Source organism: Condylura cristata, unplaced genomic scaffold, assembly GCF_000260355.1.
Source record: "Condylura cristata isolate star-nosed mole 26May11 unplaced genomic scaffold, ConCri1.0 scaffold00020, whole genome shotgun sequence".
NCBI classification, from domain to species: domain Eukaryota; kingdom Metazoa; phylum Chordata; class Mammalia; order Eulipotyphla; family Talpidae; genus Condylura; species Condylura cristata.
Genome location: NW_004567121.1, coordinates 37,707,015 through 37,720,475, shown reverse-complemented (window position 1 = coordinate 37,720,475; position 13,461 = coordinate 37,707,015). Strand labels below are relative to the sequence as shown.

The window sequence follows — 13,461 nt, the reverse complement described above, 5'->3', positions numbered from 1 at the left end:
CACCCCCCACCATTTGCTTGTCTGCCTGTGTCCTGCAAACCCCCAGTCCGGCCCCTGCCGGGACAGCAGGGACGCCGCTGCCCTGCCCCCCTGTCCCCTGGGAGACATCTGTCCTGGGATAGCTGGGGCCTGGGAGCTAGAGATGTGACCGTCTGCAGGTTCTGCTGCCCCCAGTGAAGCTGCTTGTCAGCTTTTCTTTCCATAATCCCCATGGGGTTGCAAGCAACATGATCGAGTCTGGTATCTGATTTGGGGGGGGGGGAATTCTTTTCAAGAACACATATCCAGAATCCCGTCTGCCTGTGTTTGCCTGGGCCATGACAGGAGCTTCCCCCCACCCCAGTGGAAGCCGCTGTGAGCTAGGAGTGGTGAGGCCTGGCCTGGGGCCCCCGAGCCTGGAGTGGCCGCCGGCAGCGCTAGATGTTGCCCCTGTCCGGCGACGGCTCCCAGGGCTCCGCGCCCCGGCCCGCGGCTGCTGTGAAGCCGGACTCCGCTGCCCGCGTGGGGCGGGGCCGCATTCCTAACGGTCATTCCCAGATTCACATCTTCCTTGTCTTTGCCTTCCAGCTATTGCAGACATGTGACGACCTATGAAGAGTCCAACTTCTCTCTGAGTTACCAGTTCGTACTAAGTCTCTTCTCCTTCCTGCTAAGAATAAAGGCCTCTTTTCTCCATGAAGAAGTGAGCTTAATTGAGAAGAGGCTTTTTAAAGCAAAATACAGCAAAAAGAAAAAAAAATCTTCAAGATCCAGAAAAGTGAAAAAGTGTTGAAAAAGTGAAATAGAAAATTTCCCAGGAAAAGATTGTGAACTGACAGTAATGTCCTATTTTTATGTGCCATCCCAGAGAGCTGTGGCGAGTGGATTTGTATTACATGTATGTGCGCGTAAACACATGTATGTGTCGAGTATGCCTAAAAGTGTAGGCTGGAAAGGGAATGACTTTCCTTGGATTTTTGTAATAGAAATGTCATTTGTGAAAATTAAAACAAGTTCTATAAACGGTCTCCAGAAATTTGATTTATTTCTTTTAAAGGTAGATTAGATTTTTACACTAGATCACTTCCTTGGCCTTTATGTCCCAGGGTATATCCCAGCCGGGTCAGAGATCTAGACTTTGTCATCTTTTCTGTACACGTATAGTAAAGTACTAGAAGGAAGCAGGTGTGAACACTCTGATGCTCTCGGAGTGGAACCACGTGGCTCACCCGAAGCCAGGAGGTGGAAGTGGGGGATGCAGTGACCCAGAAACATGGCAACTGGGACAAGACACTGGCAGCACATGGTGGACAGAGAATCACTGGCCGTGTAGCGCCATGACGAAGGGGCAGGGCAAGGGGCAAGTGACGCGTGCGCCATTTTACTCGGGCGCAGTGACGTGTCATCTAGAGGCCAGCTTGAAGGAAGAATGGTCAGAGGAACCAGCCATGTAGCCCCCTGGGGGAGATCGCTCCAGGCAGGGGGCTGCCTAGGCCCTGAGGCAGGCGTGTGCTTGATGGCTTCATGGAGTGGCGCCATTTCAGGGCGCTGTGGAGAAGGGAGGGGAGCACCTTCAAGGCCGAGCTAAGTGCTGGCTGTCACCCTGCTGTGCCACAGGAAAGCACTGGAAATTCTGAGCCAAAGAATGATGGGGTCCAGCCTTTGTCAGGAGAGGGATCCCTTGCTCTGTGGTGAGCAGACTCCGGAGACATTGCAAGGACCCCAGGAGACCACGGTATAGTTCGGGCAAGCGATGGCGCTTGGCAGCGGGGGTGGTCAATGATCTGGCCCGGACGAGTTTAAGTGCGGGGTGCACGGATGGATGGGGGAGGGCTGTGGGGGTGAGAATTTGACAAAGTGCTCTAAAAAGTGAAGATAGCAATTGCCCAGACGTGGCTGTTTTAATGGGCTCCTATGCGCCCAGCTTGTGAGGAAAGACGGAAAGTCCCCACCCTGGCCTAACGGGCAGGGCCGAACCATGGCTCCTGACCGCAGAGGCGGCAGACAGCCTTGTGTAGTCGCATTCTCATCACCCAAGCGAGCGCACTGCCCCCGCGGGCCATCTGGTCACGCGCGGAGAGTGAGAGCCAGGCAGGCCAGCCTTCTGGGACGGGAGGATGGGCGAGCTGTTTCCGGCAGGACCGTGAGGCTGATCGAGTACTTGCGCAGGCAGGCGGTGAACAGGCCCAGCTGGGTCCTGATGGGGGGTTTGGTGAAGGGACCTGAGCGGGGCCTGAAGTACGGGGGGACCTGGCCCAGGCCGCCCCCGCCCTCCCAGGTGCAGCGGCCCTTCCGAGTGATCCTGACACTGCCGTGTGAGAACCGGCGTCTATCAGGACAGCTTCAAAAGAAAGTGACGCGGAGTTGAGGTGGCGCGTGTCTGGGGGAGCCCCTGTGAGATGGGAGGCTTTCTGGCGAGAATTTGGGGGGTCGTCCCCGACTTGGTGCAGGGGCCCCCTGCGACCCCCACGCCCCGGCTCTGCACGCTCTGCTCCCCGTGGCCACAGGACGGGCGCCACAGCCCCATGCAGGCTAACCCAGGGAGGAAGGGGCTTGCGGCAAAGGCTCCAGTCTCGAGTCTCAGGTTGTAAGTGGGTCCCAGGCAAAGGAGAGGTTTCAGGGTCCCTGTCCCATCCAGAGGAGGGTGGAGCTGGGCAAGGAAAAGAATCTGGACAGACTGAGGAGGAAGGAGCAGGATGGAGCCAGGAGGAGACCTGAGGGGCGCAGGGAGCATGTGAAGAAGCTTTGACTTGCTTCTTGGTCCTGGACTGGGGGACACAAGCATGGGGGCCCCGGGGGAGGTGACCTGGCAGCTTTTATCTTGGTTTTCATGTTGCTTTTTTCCTCTAGCCATTTCTGACCCTCTTCTATGAGTCCTGGCCCGAGGAAGTGGCTTTAGACTGTGGTGAGCTTTCGGGCCCTGCTCTGGGCCAGGCCCTTTGGGTGGACCTTTACCCGCGAGGGGACGGGTCACTGGGGGTTTGATTTAGAAACCAGATTCTTTGTGTTTGCTGTATGGCACACCGCCACATTAAAGCTCCTTTCCATGAAAGGTCTTGCATGTTTTGTCTTGATGCAGCGATGGCAGAGCCTTTTAGACCAGGCAGGTTTGGAGGTTCAGGGGTGCCCCTCCCCTGCCCTGTAACGGGGAGAAGTTTCTCAATGAGATGGGCCGGCGCTGCCTGCGCTTGCTGGCGGGGAGTGCGGGGCGTTTCACGAGCACCCAGGGGTCAAGGCTGTTGTCTGAGCGCAGTCCGGGTCCTGGGAACGGGTGATGGAGGCGGGACTGTGTGGGCAGGGAGAGGACAGTGTCAGAACTGGCCTTGGGTCTCTACTTCACGGTCTCATATCGTCTAACGGGTGACGACGTGATGTGTTAACACGAAACAGCCCCTAAATGCTGCTGCTGGTCATCTACCTCCGTTCGGGAGACCGAGCCCTCAGGATTTGCCGAGCTGGGGCCACGCTGGATCACCAGTGCCTCTTGCTGCCCCTGGGCCGGCACCGCGGTGTGCCCCTGCCGCTGCGAAGCGGTGGCCGGGGCCTGGTTGCGTGCAGTTACCTGCCGCCGTCGGAGTGACAGCGGGGTAAGCTGACGGGTGACGGTCGGCTTGTCCTCGCGCTGTCGCCACGACTGGGCCTGTGAGCCCGTTTTACAGCTGGACACCTGAGCCCTGCCCAGACGCACCCGCAGTCTGGGGCAAGCCGCTGTGTGGTCCCGTCCCACCCGACTTAGCTGCCTCTACCCTGACGGACTTAGCAGGGTCCGACTGCAGCCTCACACCAGGCTTGCAAACTGCGCCGGCCTTCATCCGCCCCTCAGCCCTCTGCGGGCCAGGGAGGGTAGAGGGCAGTGAAGAGGGAGAGACGCCCCGGGAGTTCAGGGTCCCACTGGGGCTGTTTCTCCGTTGCTTCCCCAGAGGGCCTCTGGGCCCAAGGGAGGCGGGGGAGCAGCCCTCTGCCGTCGGGGGGGTCCAGCCCCGTGCGGCGTGGCTGTGCTGGTGCTGCTGAAGGCACGCAGAGCCTGAACCCGCTGCTCGTCCCCACGGCTCCCGCCTTGGCCGTGAGGAAGGCCCGGCTGGGCCCACCCGCGGGCCTCGACACGCCCCAGACAGGCGCTCTGACTCCCCGCGGCCAGGCGCTGGGGCCTCTTCTCCGCTGCAGTCACCCCGTTTGGGCGCCGGGAGGGGGCCTCTGCCCTGCCTCGGCTGAATCTTGCCTTGGCTATTTCTGCACGGGCACAGTCATGAGACCGGCACAAGGAGACCAGGCGCCACGCCGGACGCGCCACGCCGGACGCGCCACGGAAGCACAGGGAGCGCAGGAGGAAGAGACCAGCTCCTGGGCGTGCGTGGGCAGCCAGGCGCCGTTCCCAGGGGCCGTTCGTGGGCTGCCGGCCGGGAGCAGGGTCGGGCCTCGGTCTCCTCAGGAGACGAGCGCGCTCTGTTGCCACCGAGGTGACTTGGGTGGGCTCTCTGTTAGCACATTTTTTCAATTAGACCCCTTCCCGCTGCCGTGAGATGTGTGTCCCCGTGGCGGTGACCACCGAGGGGAGTAAAGCCCGAGAGGTCACGTGGTTCAGATCCAGGAACCACTGTCAGGTGGGAAACCAGATACCGGGGCGGGCACAGCCGTCCCCTGGGAAAGAGCGGCTGGCGCTAGTTTGAGCTCCGGCCGCAGACCTCGCGGCCCTGACAGCGCTGGGACTTCGTGTTTCTGGTCGGGTTCGTAGCAGATTTGGATCCTCAAAGCATGAAACGCAGCCCACGGGGTTACAACTGAGATGGAAAAAGGCACCAAATGATGTAAAAATAAACTATTGTATTATAAAAAAAAAAAACTTCAGGTTTTTAAAAACTGTGTTTTATGATCAGTAAATTTACAATGAGAGTTTTTCCCAGGGAGCATAGCACATTGGCTCAGTATTTCACTGATCTACAGGAATGTCTTATACATTTTGAATATAGCTATGTTAGGTTTCAGAGTCTTTTTTTTTAATCCTTAAAAAAAAGGGTCCTTTTCTTTAGACAGTGTGAGGCCTGGGTCAGACCAGAAGGAGAGGGTGGGTCTTCCAGAGCCAGGCCCAGCGCCCTGCAGGGGCTCAGCCATCCCCGCGGGAAGGGAGGGGTGACGGAGGCGAGCGATGCCGGGAAGCATCCTCTCCAGGCACCACAGGCTCGGCATTGCCTCTCAGACCTTCTGGAACCCCTAGGAAGGGGACCCCAGGGCCCGAGCAGCAGGGGGCTGGAGTCACTTGTACTTCTGTGTTACCACTTTGGCATTTCCCCCCTTATGTACACAAAGCCACCTGGGGGGGGAAGTAGCATTAATTGTGCCCTGTATTTGCACGGAGAGTGCACAGAGGAGAGAGACGCTATGTGTGTCTTAAGGAAAACCGTGACTAGAATTCCCCAAGTGAATTCCCCGTAAAGGTCCTGTGAGTCATTATATGCTGCAGATTGTTATAAGTGTGCACTTTTATCTTGAGTGTGTAGCCAGCGACTTTTTTTCCACTTCAAATGCCTCTGCTCTTGAGGGCTGAGTGAAAATTCACACAGTATTAAGTCTCTCGCAAATGCTTCGAGAAGCTCTTAGGGTATGTTCTCTTGTTCTGTGCCCTTGTGAAGTATTTAAAGCACAAAGTGACTTCGGTACCAGACCTACCTGATCACACTAGGACAGAAGAGCTTTCAAAGGGCTGACTCTATTGACTTTATAAATTAAAGAACCTGGAATTTCTGAAACAATTATTTCCTCCTGGGACAATTAGTACATGTTTGATGGATATTTGTGTTGCACTGGGTGACCCACACGTACTTCCAAAGGAATTTTAAGGCGGAATACCACTTCAGTGTCATTGCCTCTGTCCCCCTTGTCTGCATTGATCCAAGTTAAGTGGTTAAGGTAAACAGTACCTCGAATGGAGAAGGTGGTCTCTAAAAGCAGAAGTTAAAAGTAGGGAAAAAGTTGTCTGGACTGTGCAAGAGGATCAGTAACTAATTCATAACACGATGACTTATTTTTACCTTTTTCTCCTTAGAAATTCATTCCAAAGTAAAAGTCTCCCTGGAACTCCCCTCCTCCACGTGTTTTTTTGTTTGTTTTTAAGATTTATTTATTCATGCATACAGAGCTGGGGTACAGGCCAGAGGTGCGGGGGTGGTGAGAGGATGCACCAGAGACAGAGCTGGGAGCAACTGACGAGGTCCACTGCTGAGGGGAGCAGCGGGTGGGTCAGGGGAGGGCTGCCGCGCCCTGTGGGTCACCTCTGGGGGCAGGCGGGGATCGAACTCTCACGGAAGCGGCTGTTCCAACTTGCAGTGCTGCGTCCTAACCCGTTGCGCCACCAGGGAGGGCCCACCTCCGGGTGTTTTTCAAGGGTCACCTACTTGGCTGTCCTCTCCCACTGCCAGCTGACGGCCTTCACCTGCCCCACCCATGGCGGGGGCCGCTGGCCCCCGGGCCCCCCACGTTCCAGCCATAGCCTCTCCTGCCGCCGCCAGGGATCCGCACGGGCCAGAGCAGCCCCTCGGCGCCTCCTCACTGAGGTCGGCGGGTGGGGGCCCCAGAGCCTGGGTCCACCCGCCTGGCACCCGCGTCCCTCCACGCGCCCACCTGCCTCCCCCCCGCCTGCGGCCCCTTGCCTTCCTCCATTCTCTGACCAAAACCCGAGTCCCTCCGCTGGCCGGGGGTGCTCTGATCTGCAGTTCCTCCAGGCTGACGGCACATCCTTACCTGAGGTGACGCCGTTTCAAGGGCCTCCGTTTGGGGTTTCTCACCCCAGTAACTGCCCGTCACCCACCACCAAGAGTCCAGTCCCCAGCACCACTCTGTGTCCCCACCCCTCTGCCCCTCAGGAAGCTGTCGTGGCAGGGTCTAAGGGTTGGTTTGCATTCTTGAATATTCCATTGGTGCTTGAAATCGCGTGGTGTGTTGTTCTCTTATTTCAGTGTGATTCCTCCAAGGGCCATCCTTGCTGCGGCAATGGCGAGATCATCTCTTCTGTGACGGAGCAGCATCCCCTGTGTGGATTGAGGCTCCGGCTCTGATCCGCCCCTCTGTGGGCAGGCGCCTGAGCCGTCTGAAGGGGCGCAAGTCCCGCCTGGGCACTTCTCGCGGGACGCGACGCCCGGCCGCTTCTCTGGCCCCAGGTAGAGAGCCCGTGTTCCATCAGTGGTCGGTAAATATCTTTGAACAAAGTAATGATGATAAAAGAGGGGAACTTGCAAAGAGTTTTCTACTTTCTTACCGGTGACCGCAAGGCCGTGAATTCAATGACCGGACTCGGCTGTCTGCTTCGATTCAAACTGAAGAGCTGCTGAGGCCACAGGAAGAGATGGGCAGGACTTTGGCCCTGCAGAGCTACGACCTTATGTATCAGAGTCTGTGAGGAGCTTAGGAGGCGCCAGGGAGCTCCCGAGCCCTTCGCTTGCGTGTGTGCCTCTGTTCCTGCGGGGACGGCCCTGTGTTCGCTCACAAACGGACGCGGGAAGCTCTGACCGGGGCAGTCTGGCCCAGCCCCTGGCTTGTCCTCTCAAAGGCCTCACCCCGGGGAGTCAGCTCAGAGCTCAGGACCCCCGCTGCTCCCTGACTAAACATCAGTGCTAATGAGCAGAGTGGGCTCCCCCACAGGCTCCCCGGCCTGCCTGCCCTCCCTGTCCCGTCTCTGGTCACAGCAGCAGCGTGGCCTTCAGGTCCAGGCCAGAAATCACCTGCGCCTCCCTGCCTGTCTCTCAGCCCCGGCCCACCCGGCACCTCCCGGCCATCGCCGCGGGCCCGATTGCCCTGTGCGTGGGCAGCAAAGCCTCTCCCTTCTCCAAGCATGAGTCCTTCCTCTGCCCGTTTTTTTCCAAAAAGAGACCAAGTAGCACTGAGAGGGTCCAAGGCCTTGGCCAGGCCCCTCACTGGCTCGGCACCAGCGTGCTCGCCCACCCTCCTGTCCTGTCCGCTCCCTGCACCCAGGCGGGACCCTGCCTGGCTCCGGCCCCAGGGCCTTTGCACAGCCAGCTCTGGGCCACGCCCCCTGGCAGCAGGACCTTTATCCTCCTTTATCACCCTCCTCCTGCCTTCTCCTCTACTTTCCCCTCCTCGCCCCAGGCTTGTGTCCTCATCCCAAAGGCACACGCCCTGTGGGGTTTACACCATTTCTGCCAAGGTGCCGGGTGTCCTGACCAAGCGGCTGGCCGCTGGCCGGAGCTGCAGGACACCTGGGCCTTAACCCCGGGGGCTGGGGAGGAGCCTCTGCGCTTGGGAAACCTGCGCTCTATGGAGAGAAGATCAAGAGCAAATCATGCTGCAGGCCCAAGGGGCGTATGGGGGCGTCTGATGCATCTCATCTCCTTTGTGACAGGGAGGTTTGCACAACGAGTTTCCGCTGCCTATTCCCCAGCTCCCGGCCCCCAGAAGCTCATCTTCAGCCACCTCTGCTCTGCAGTGTGGGGATGGAGCAAGCGCCCAGCACCGGGGCCTCCTCTGGCCAGACAAGTCCCCTGGACTACATTTCAGCCTAGGTGGCTCCAGGAGGCCCCAGGGCAGCCCCTGGCCCTTTGTGGTGCCGGGGTGCTGCTGTTAAATGCACCAAGAGGCCTGAGGCACCTCCAACGCCTCCTCAGCTCCAGTCCTGACCAGGCTGCTGGCCTCCCCCGCCCTGTGGCTGGGCCTCCACTCCAGGGCCTGTCTCCAAGCTTCTGCTCTCTGGAAGCTTCTTGCAGAAACCTCTTGAAGGTTCCCTCCCACCTTTTCTAGTATTCACCAACAGCAGTAACACAAACTTCCAGATCTTGGAGCCTACCGTGCCACGCTTTAGAAAGAGGCAAAGGTGAGACCAGACGTACTTCAGGCAGAGAAGTACGTGGGGAGGCAGGAGGGGAGAAGCTAGAAAAACCAGCGGATGACCTGTCACCTCTGGGCATGAGGGAAGTGTCTTTGTGCTTTCCTCCCTGGAAGGAGACACTAATGTTTCTGTCCTATGAAAATGTACCAGACGCTACCATGTTAAATGACATTATTTTACAAAGAAGACGCTTCTCTGCTCGCCATCTTTTCTCCCAGGAGTGAAATATACAAAGGTCACAGAGCCAGCCCGCTGGGCCCGTTGGGGCGTTTCCTGCGGACGGCTCTGCGCCAGCCCAGGTAGCCTTCGTCACAGAGGGGCGGCTTGCAGGGGCTGAAGCCCAGGGGTCCTCGGCAGGCCTTGCTGGCAGCGGGGTGCCCGCTGCCAGCCTCAGCTGAGGTGACCGATCACTAGGGAGGCCGCCAGAATTTGGGCTCCAGGCACCAGCGAGAGGTGACAGCAACCTGGTGTCCCCAGCCCCACTCGGAGGCAGGGGAGAGCGTGAAAGTGCCAGGGATCCCAGAAGCCGCGCCCGGGGCCAGTGGGCAGCCTGGCAGGACTGCCGTCTCCTATCCACACCCCCAGGGCATTTAGAGAGACTGGAGGGGGGAGGCACAGAGAGGCCGAGGCTGAGTCTGCATCTCAGCTCAGCAGCTCAGATGCCACCAGGCAGGCAAGTCACCAGGGAGCCCCAGCCAGCCACCGTCTGGGCACAGTGGTGGGTCCCGGCACTCTGCCTGGACCACAGGCTGGCCTGCTCTGACAGCCACCCTGGAAGGGCTCGGGGGCTCGGAAACAAGAGGGGGCTCAGTCCCGAACTGGCAGCGAGCTTGGCCATCGCCTGGCCGCCCTGGGCCTTGCCCCTTCTCTGGCCGCTTGGCCCTGATTGCTCTATCGCTTACAGGGCCCATGGGGCGCGCTGTGATCCAGAGAACCCTGAATTCTGCCACAAGGAGCGTAATGGCAGCGCCGTCTGGGATCCCAGCCAGGGTTGGTTCTCTGTCCTGTGTTTCCCTTGTGCTGGGCGATCGAGGCTTTTAAAAAATAAATATGTATATATATGTAGGTAGGGGTGTGTGTGTGTGTGTGTGTGTGTGTGTGTGTGTGTGTGTGTGTGTGTGGTTTCTGTCGCTTCAGTGGTTATACTACAGTGAGAAAAACAGCGGGGGTGTTTCGGAGCTGCTGAGCTCCAACCGTGTGCCTGTTGGAGACACCTCCTCACCGCCAAGCCGCCTTGGCGACTGGAGGACGCTGAGGCTGGGCGGTAGGAGCTGCCCAGGTCGCAGCGGGAGGCAGGCAGGAGACACGCCCTCGTCCACACCCGTCTCCCCGGAGTGGACGACTCCCACCTCTGCGCTGAGGCCTGCCGCACTCTGGCGAGGCCTGGGGATGTCCCTTCCCACAGGCTGTTTCGTCAGGGTGGGGCCGCACCCGCTGCCAGGTGTGGTGAGGTCACCTGGCGAACAGGCGCCCCCGGAGGAGCCGGGCCGGCCGCTGCCTGCCTGGCCTCGCGCAGGGGAGCAGCCCTGGGAGTCTCTGCCGGCTGGTGTGAGCTTCTCGGTGACCCTGCAAACCCGCGTTACCGCATCTCACTGAAGACCACCCGCCCGCAGTGAAATCGGTGCGGAAGGTAAAACCAGGAGACAGATCTGGGGCTTGAACCCAGGCCTGCCGGCCTGACGTCAGCCGCTCCAGGTCCCGCTCAGGGCATGTCGGCGGCTCAGTGAAGAGAGCTGAGGAGGCGGGGGTCACGTGAAGGGGTGGACTCACGGGAGGGGTCCAGAGTGCTGCGGGCTTTAGCTTGGATCTAAATTTGGAGGTAGATGCTGGGTGCGGATGGAGAAGGAGCCCGAACGCCAGGCTTACGGAGCTGGGACCTGAGTTTCTCAGTCTGGGTCTGTACGACCAGAACCACTCCGAGACCTTTCCTAAAGTTTTGGGGGGCCCAGGGGCAGGGGACCAGGTGACCAGGGCCGTCTTCTCCTGCCACTGAGGCCTGCAGAGAAATGACGCCACTGAGATGACCCAGTTGCTCAGGAGAGCAGCCCAGCCAGACCCAGGTCTCGCGAGCCCAGCCCCTCGTGCTTTTACTTCCACCCATCTGCTGGAACCCCCAGGTGTCAGGGAGAGGGCCCTAAAAGTCATTCCTTTCTCTGCAGCCCAGGCTAAAGACCCTCCTCCCCTCAAAAACCACACTACCCATCCTTGAGCCTAAAAAGGAGATTTATTGCCGAGCAAACGAAGCGGCCACACCTCATCTGTCATGACAAAAAATGCCAGGGAAGAGGTGAGCCCTGCTCCTCACCTGACCCGCCGCGGAGCGAGGCTCGCTCTGGCCGGTGGCGGGCCGGCACCCTGGAGCAGCCGGACAGGACCAGAGCACGGCTTGTCCAGCCCCGACGGCTGTGGCCACTACGTGCCTTTCCACAGCCGCTCTGCCGGGCCGCTGTCCTCTGGCTACGCCCGGTCAGGTGTGCAGAGTGCCGAGCTGTGTCTTCCAGAATGCTCGTGCCTGTGCCCGACGGGCTGGAGCGTCCGCGCCCCACCCTAACAGCACGCAGCGGTCCTCGCCCCAACGCCAGCAGGTGGGCGCCCCTGGGTTGGAAGAAGCGCACGGCAGGGCGGCATCCTGGTGTGAGGAGACAGCACGCGCCTGTGCCCCGGCCCAGAGCCGGTCCCAGGGCCATCCGCGACTCAGGGTCGCTCTTGTCCCTTTTCTCCCATTCTTTCTTTCCTTTTTTTCTCCCTGCTTTTTAAAGGTATGAATATGTATTATTTTTATTATTAAAAAAAAACTCAAAAAGTGAAGAACCAAGATGTTGCCAACAGCTCACAGACCTAGTTTTAGCTTCTGCCTTGGAGCGCGCTGGGATTCGCGCTAAGCAGGGCTGTGCTCGGGGTTGAGAACAGGCGCAGTGTGCTCCCTGGCCCCGGGAGGCCCCGAACCTCGCTGCCCGCTGCGCCCTCAGGGCGGGGTAGTTACTCACTGTCCCCAGCTTACTGTGTGGGGGCCTCCAGCAGGCCTGCGTGTGAGGCTGTTTGCCCTGAACTGATTCATTAAAACATATAGTCTGGTGACAATAAGGAGCTAGAGAATGAGAACGGGCTCCGGGGCCCGGGGCGTACCAGGGTCAGGGCACAGACAGGCCTGTGGCTGCCACCGGGGTCCCCGGGCGCTGGACAGGGCGCGGGAGCTGGGCTGGCACTGAACAAAGGCCCAGTGGCTCCGTCGCCGACCCCGTCTGGCGGGGCCAGCGCACCGGGTCACATGCGGCTCTCCTGCCTCAGGGGCCCCTCCCTCTGCTGGAGCCCAATCTCAGCCTCGCTGTGGGGAGGCCCAGGGCTGGGCAGGGCCGGCCCTCACCGCCTTGCAGCTCGTCCAGCCCTCTCTGCGCTGCTGAGCCCAGGGTCTGCTTAGCCAGGCTGTGCCCGGACTCCAGCCTCAGCCAACACCCCAGCACAGCTGTGGAGGTCACTAGGAACAACAGCAAACTGCGCCCCAAAAGGTCTCCCACCCTCCCCTGCCCACACCTGCCGTCTCCCCACCCCCACCAGGGGCGGCTGCCCTTGCGGGTGTCACCGGGAAGCTGGGCGCTGTCTTGAGTGACCCTCTTCTCACACGCCTGCGCCGACTGTCGCGGATTCTGCCTGCTCTGGCTCCAGAGCAGGTCGGGCGCTCAGTCCCTCCCCACGAGTGCACGACCTCCTGAGTCTTTGGCTTGCCTCCCTGCGCCCACCTTTGTCTCCCAACCCCCAGCAGCCTGACTACTTTACAGCCATGTCACTGCCCTCCTCCACCCCGGCTTCCCCACCCCCTCTGCCGGGCCCCCAGCCCAGCTCCTCTCCGCTGGTCCCCCAGTCTCCTCTCTCCACCCGGTGCTCCCACCCCCAGCTCTCCCTTGCTTTTCTCCGGGAACTTGCTACTTTCTCACAGCCATTTAATTCACTTTATGATCTGATGTCCCCAGATGCAGGAGGAAGGCAGAGAATTCTGCCCACTCTGTTCCCTGAGTGACCCCAGCATCTAGGACAGGAGGGTTCTCTGGCCTTTCTTGAGGGGATGAGCAGACCCTGGGAGGGCTCAGGAAGGGTGCTGGGGTGGGGGGCACAGGGTGAAAATGAATGCCAGCTGGGAGAGCGGTGGGGTGGTAAGGGGTGACAGCTCTCCCGCAGCAGTGGGGGCAGTTTGGGAGGGGGAAGTTGGAGCCCAGATGGGGTGTCTGAGAGCGGGGAGGCAGATGGGGGTCCGGAAGGGTGGGCCCTTGGGATGCAGGCACCTCAGATAGCTGGCCGAGGGCTCTGCGGGTGCCCAGCCTGGGCGCAGGGCGCCAACCACGGGTTAGAAGTCCCCTGTCTGTGACACAGTGGGCACCATGCCCGGGAGGAGCTGGAGGGGCGAGGCCAGGCTGCAGTGGGCCGGGCGAGGAGGGCCACGTCGGGAAACAGCAGGATCTGGGGTGGCTGTCCAGGGAAGTGGACACAGGGATGAGGGCTGATGGGGGCACGAGCAGGGTCGAGGCGCTGGCAGGTGAGGGGGAGCAGGCAGGAGGGGCTGTGCCCGGGCAGCCCCGCGGCGATGGCCGGCGCCCGCGCGGTGTGGCTGTCGGCGTGGGGGCTCCGTTCCCGGGGAGGGTCGGAAGGCGGCTCTG

At 60.2% G+C, this 13,461-nt stretch overlaps 2 protein-coding genes across 2 annotated transcripts in view; both read left to right on the top strand.

Annotated features, from left to right (window-relative positions):
• Positions 1 to 998, top strand: part of TAF1B (TATA box binding protein (TBP)-associated factor, RNA polymerase I, B, 63kDa) — a 78,850-nt gene extending 77,852 nt beyond the window's left edge. Inside the window, exon 16 of the mRNA XM_004686077.2 lies at positions 568 to 998. Coding sequence (XP_004686134.2) covers positions 568 to 772 — 205 coding nt within the window. The 3' untranslated portion in view covers positions 773 to 998. The remainder of the gene's footprint in view (positions 1 to 567) is intronic.
• A 959-nt stretch (positions 999 to 1,957) lies between these two features.
• Positions 1,958 to 13,461, top strand: part of GRHL1 (grainyhead-like 1 (Drosophila)) — a 43,194-nt gene continuing 31,690 nt past the window's right edge. The window contains exons 1-6 of the mRNA XM_012727367.1: positions 1,958 to 2,332; positions 2,830 to 2,884; positions 3,370 to 3,566; positions 6,930 to 7,003; positions 7,048 to 7,130; positions 8,725 to 8,797. Of these exons, the coding sequence (XP_012582821.1) occupies positions 1,958 to 2,332; positions 2,830 to 2,884; positions 3,370 to 3,566; positions 6,930 to 7,003; positions 7,048 to 7,130; positions 8,725 to 8,797 (857 nt within the window). The remainder of the gene's footprint in view (positions 2,333 to 2,829; positions 2,885 to 3,369; positions 3,567 to 6,929; positions 7,004 to 7,047; positions 7,131 to 8,724; positions 8,798 to 13,461) is intronic.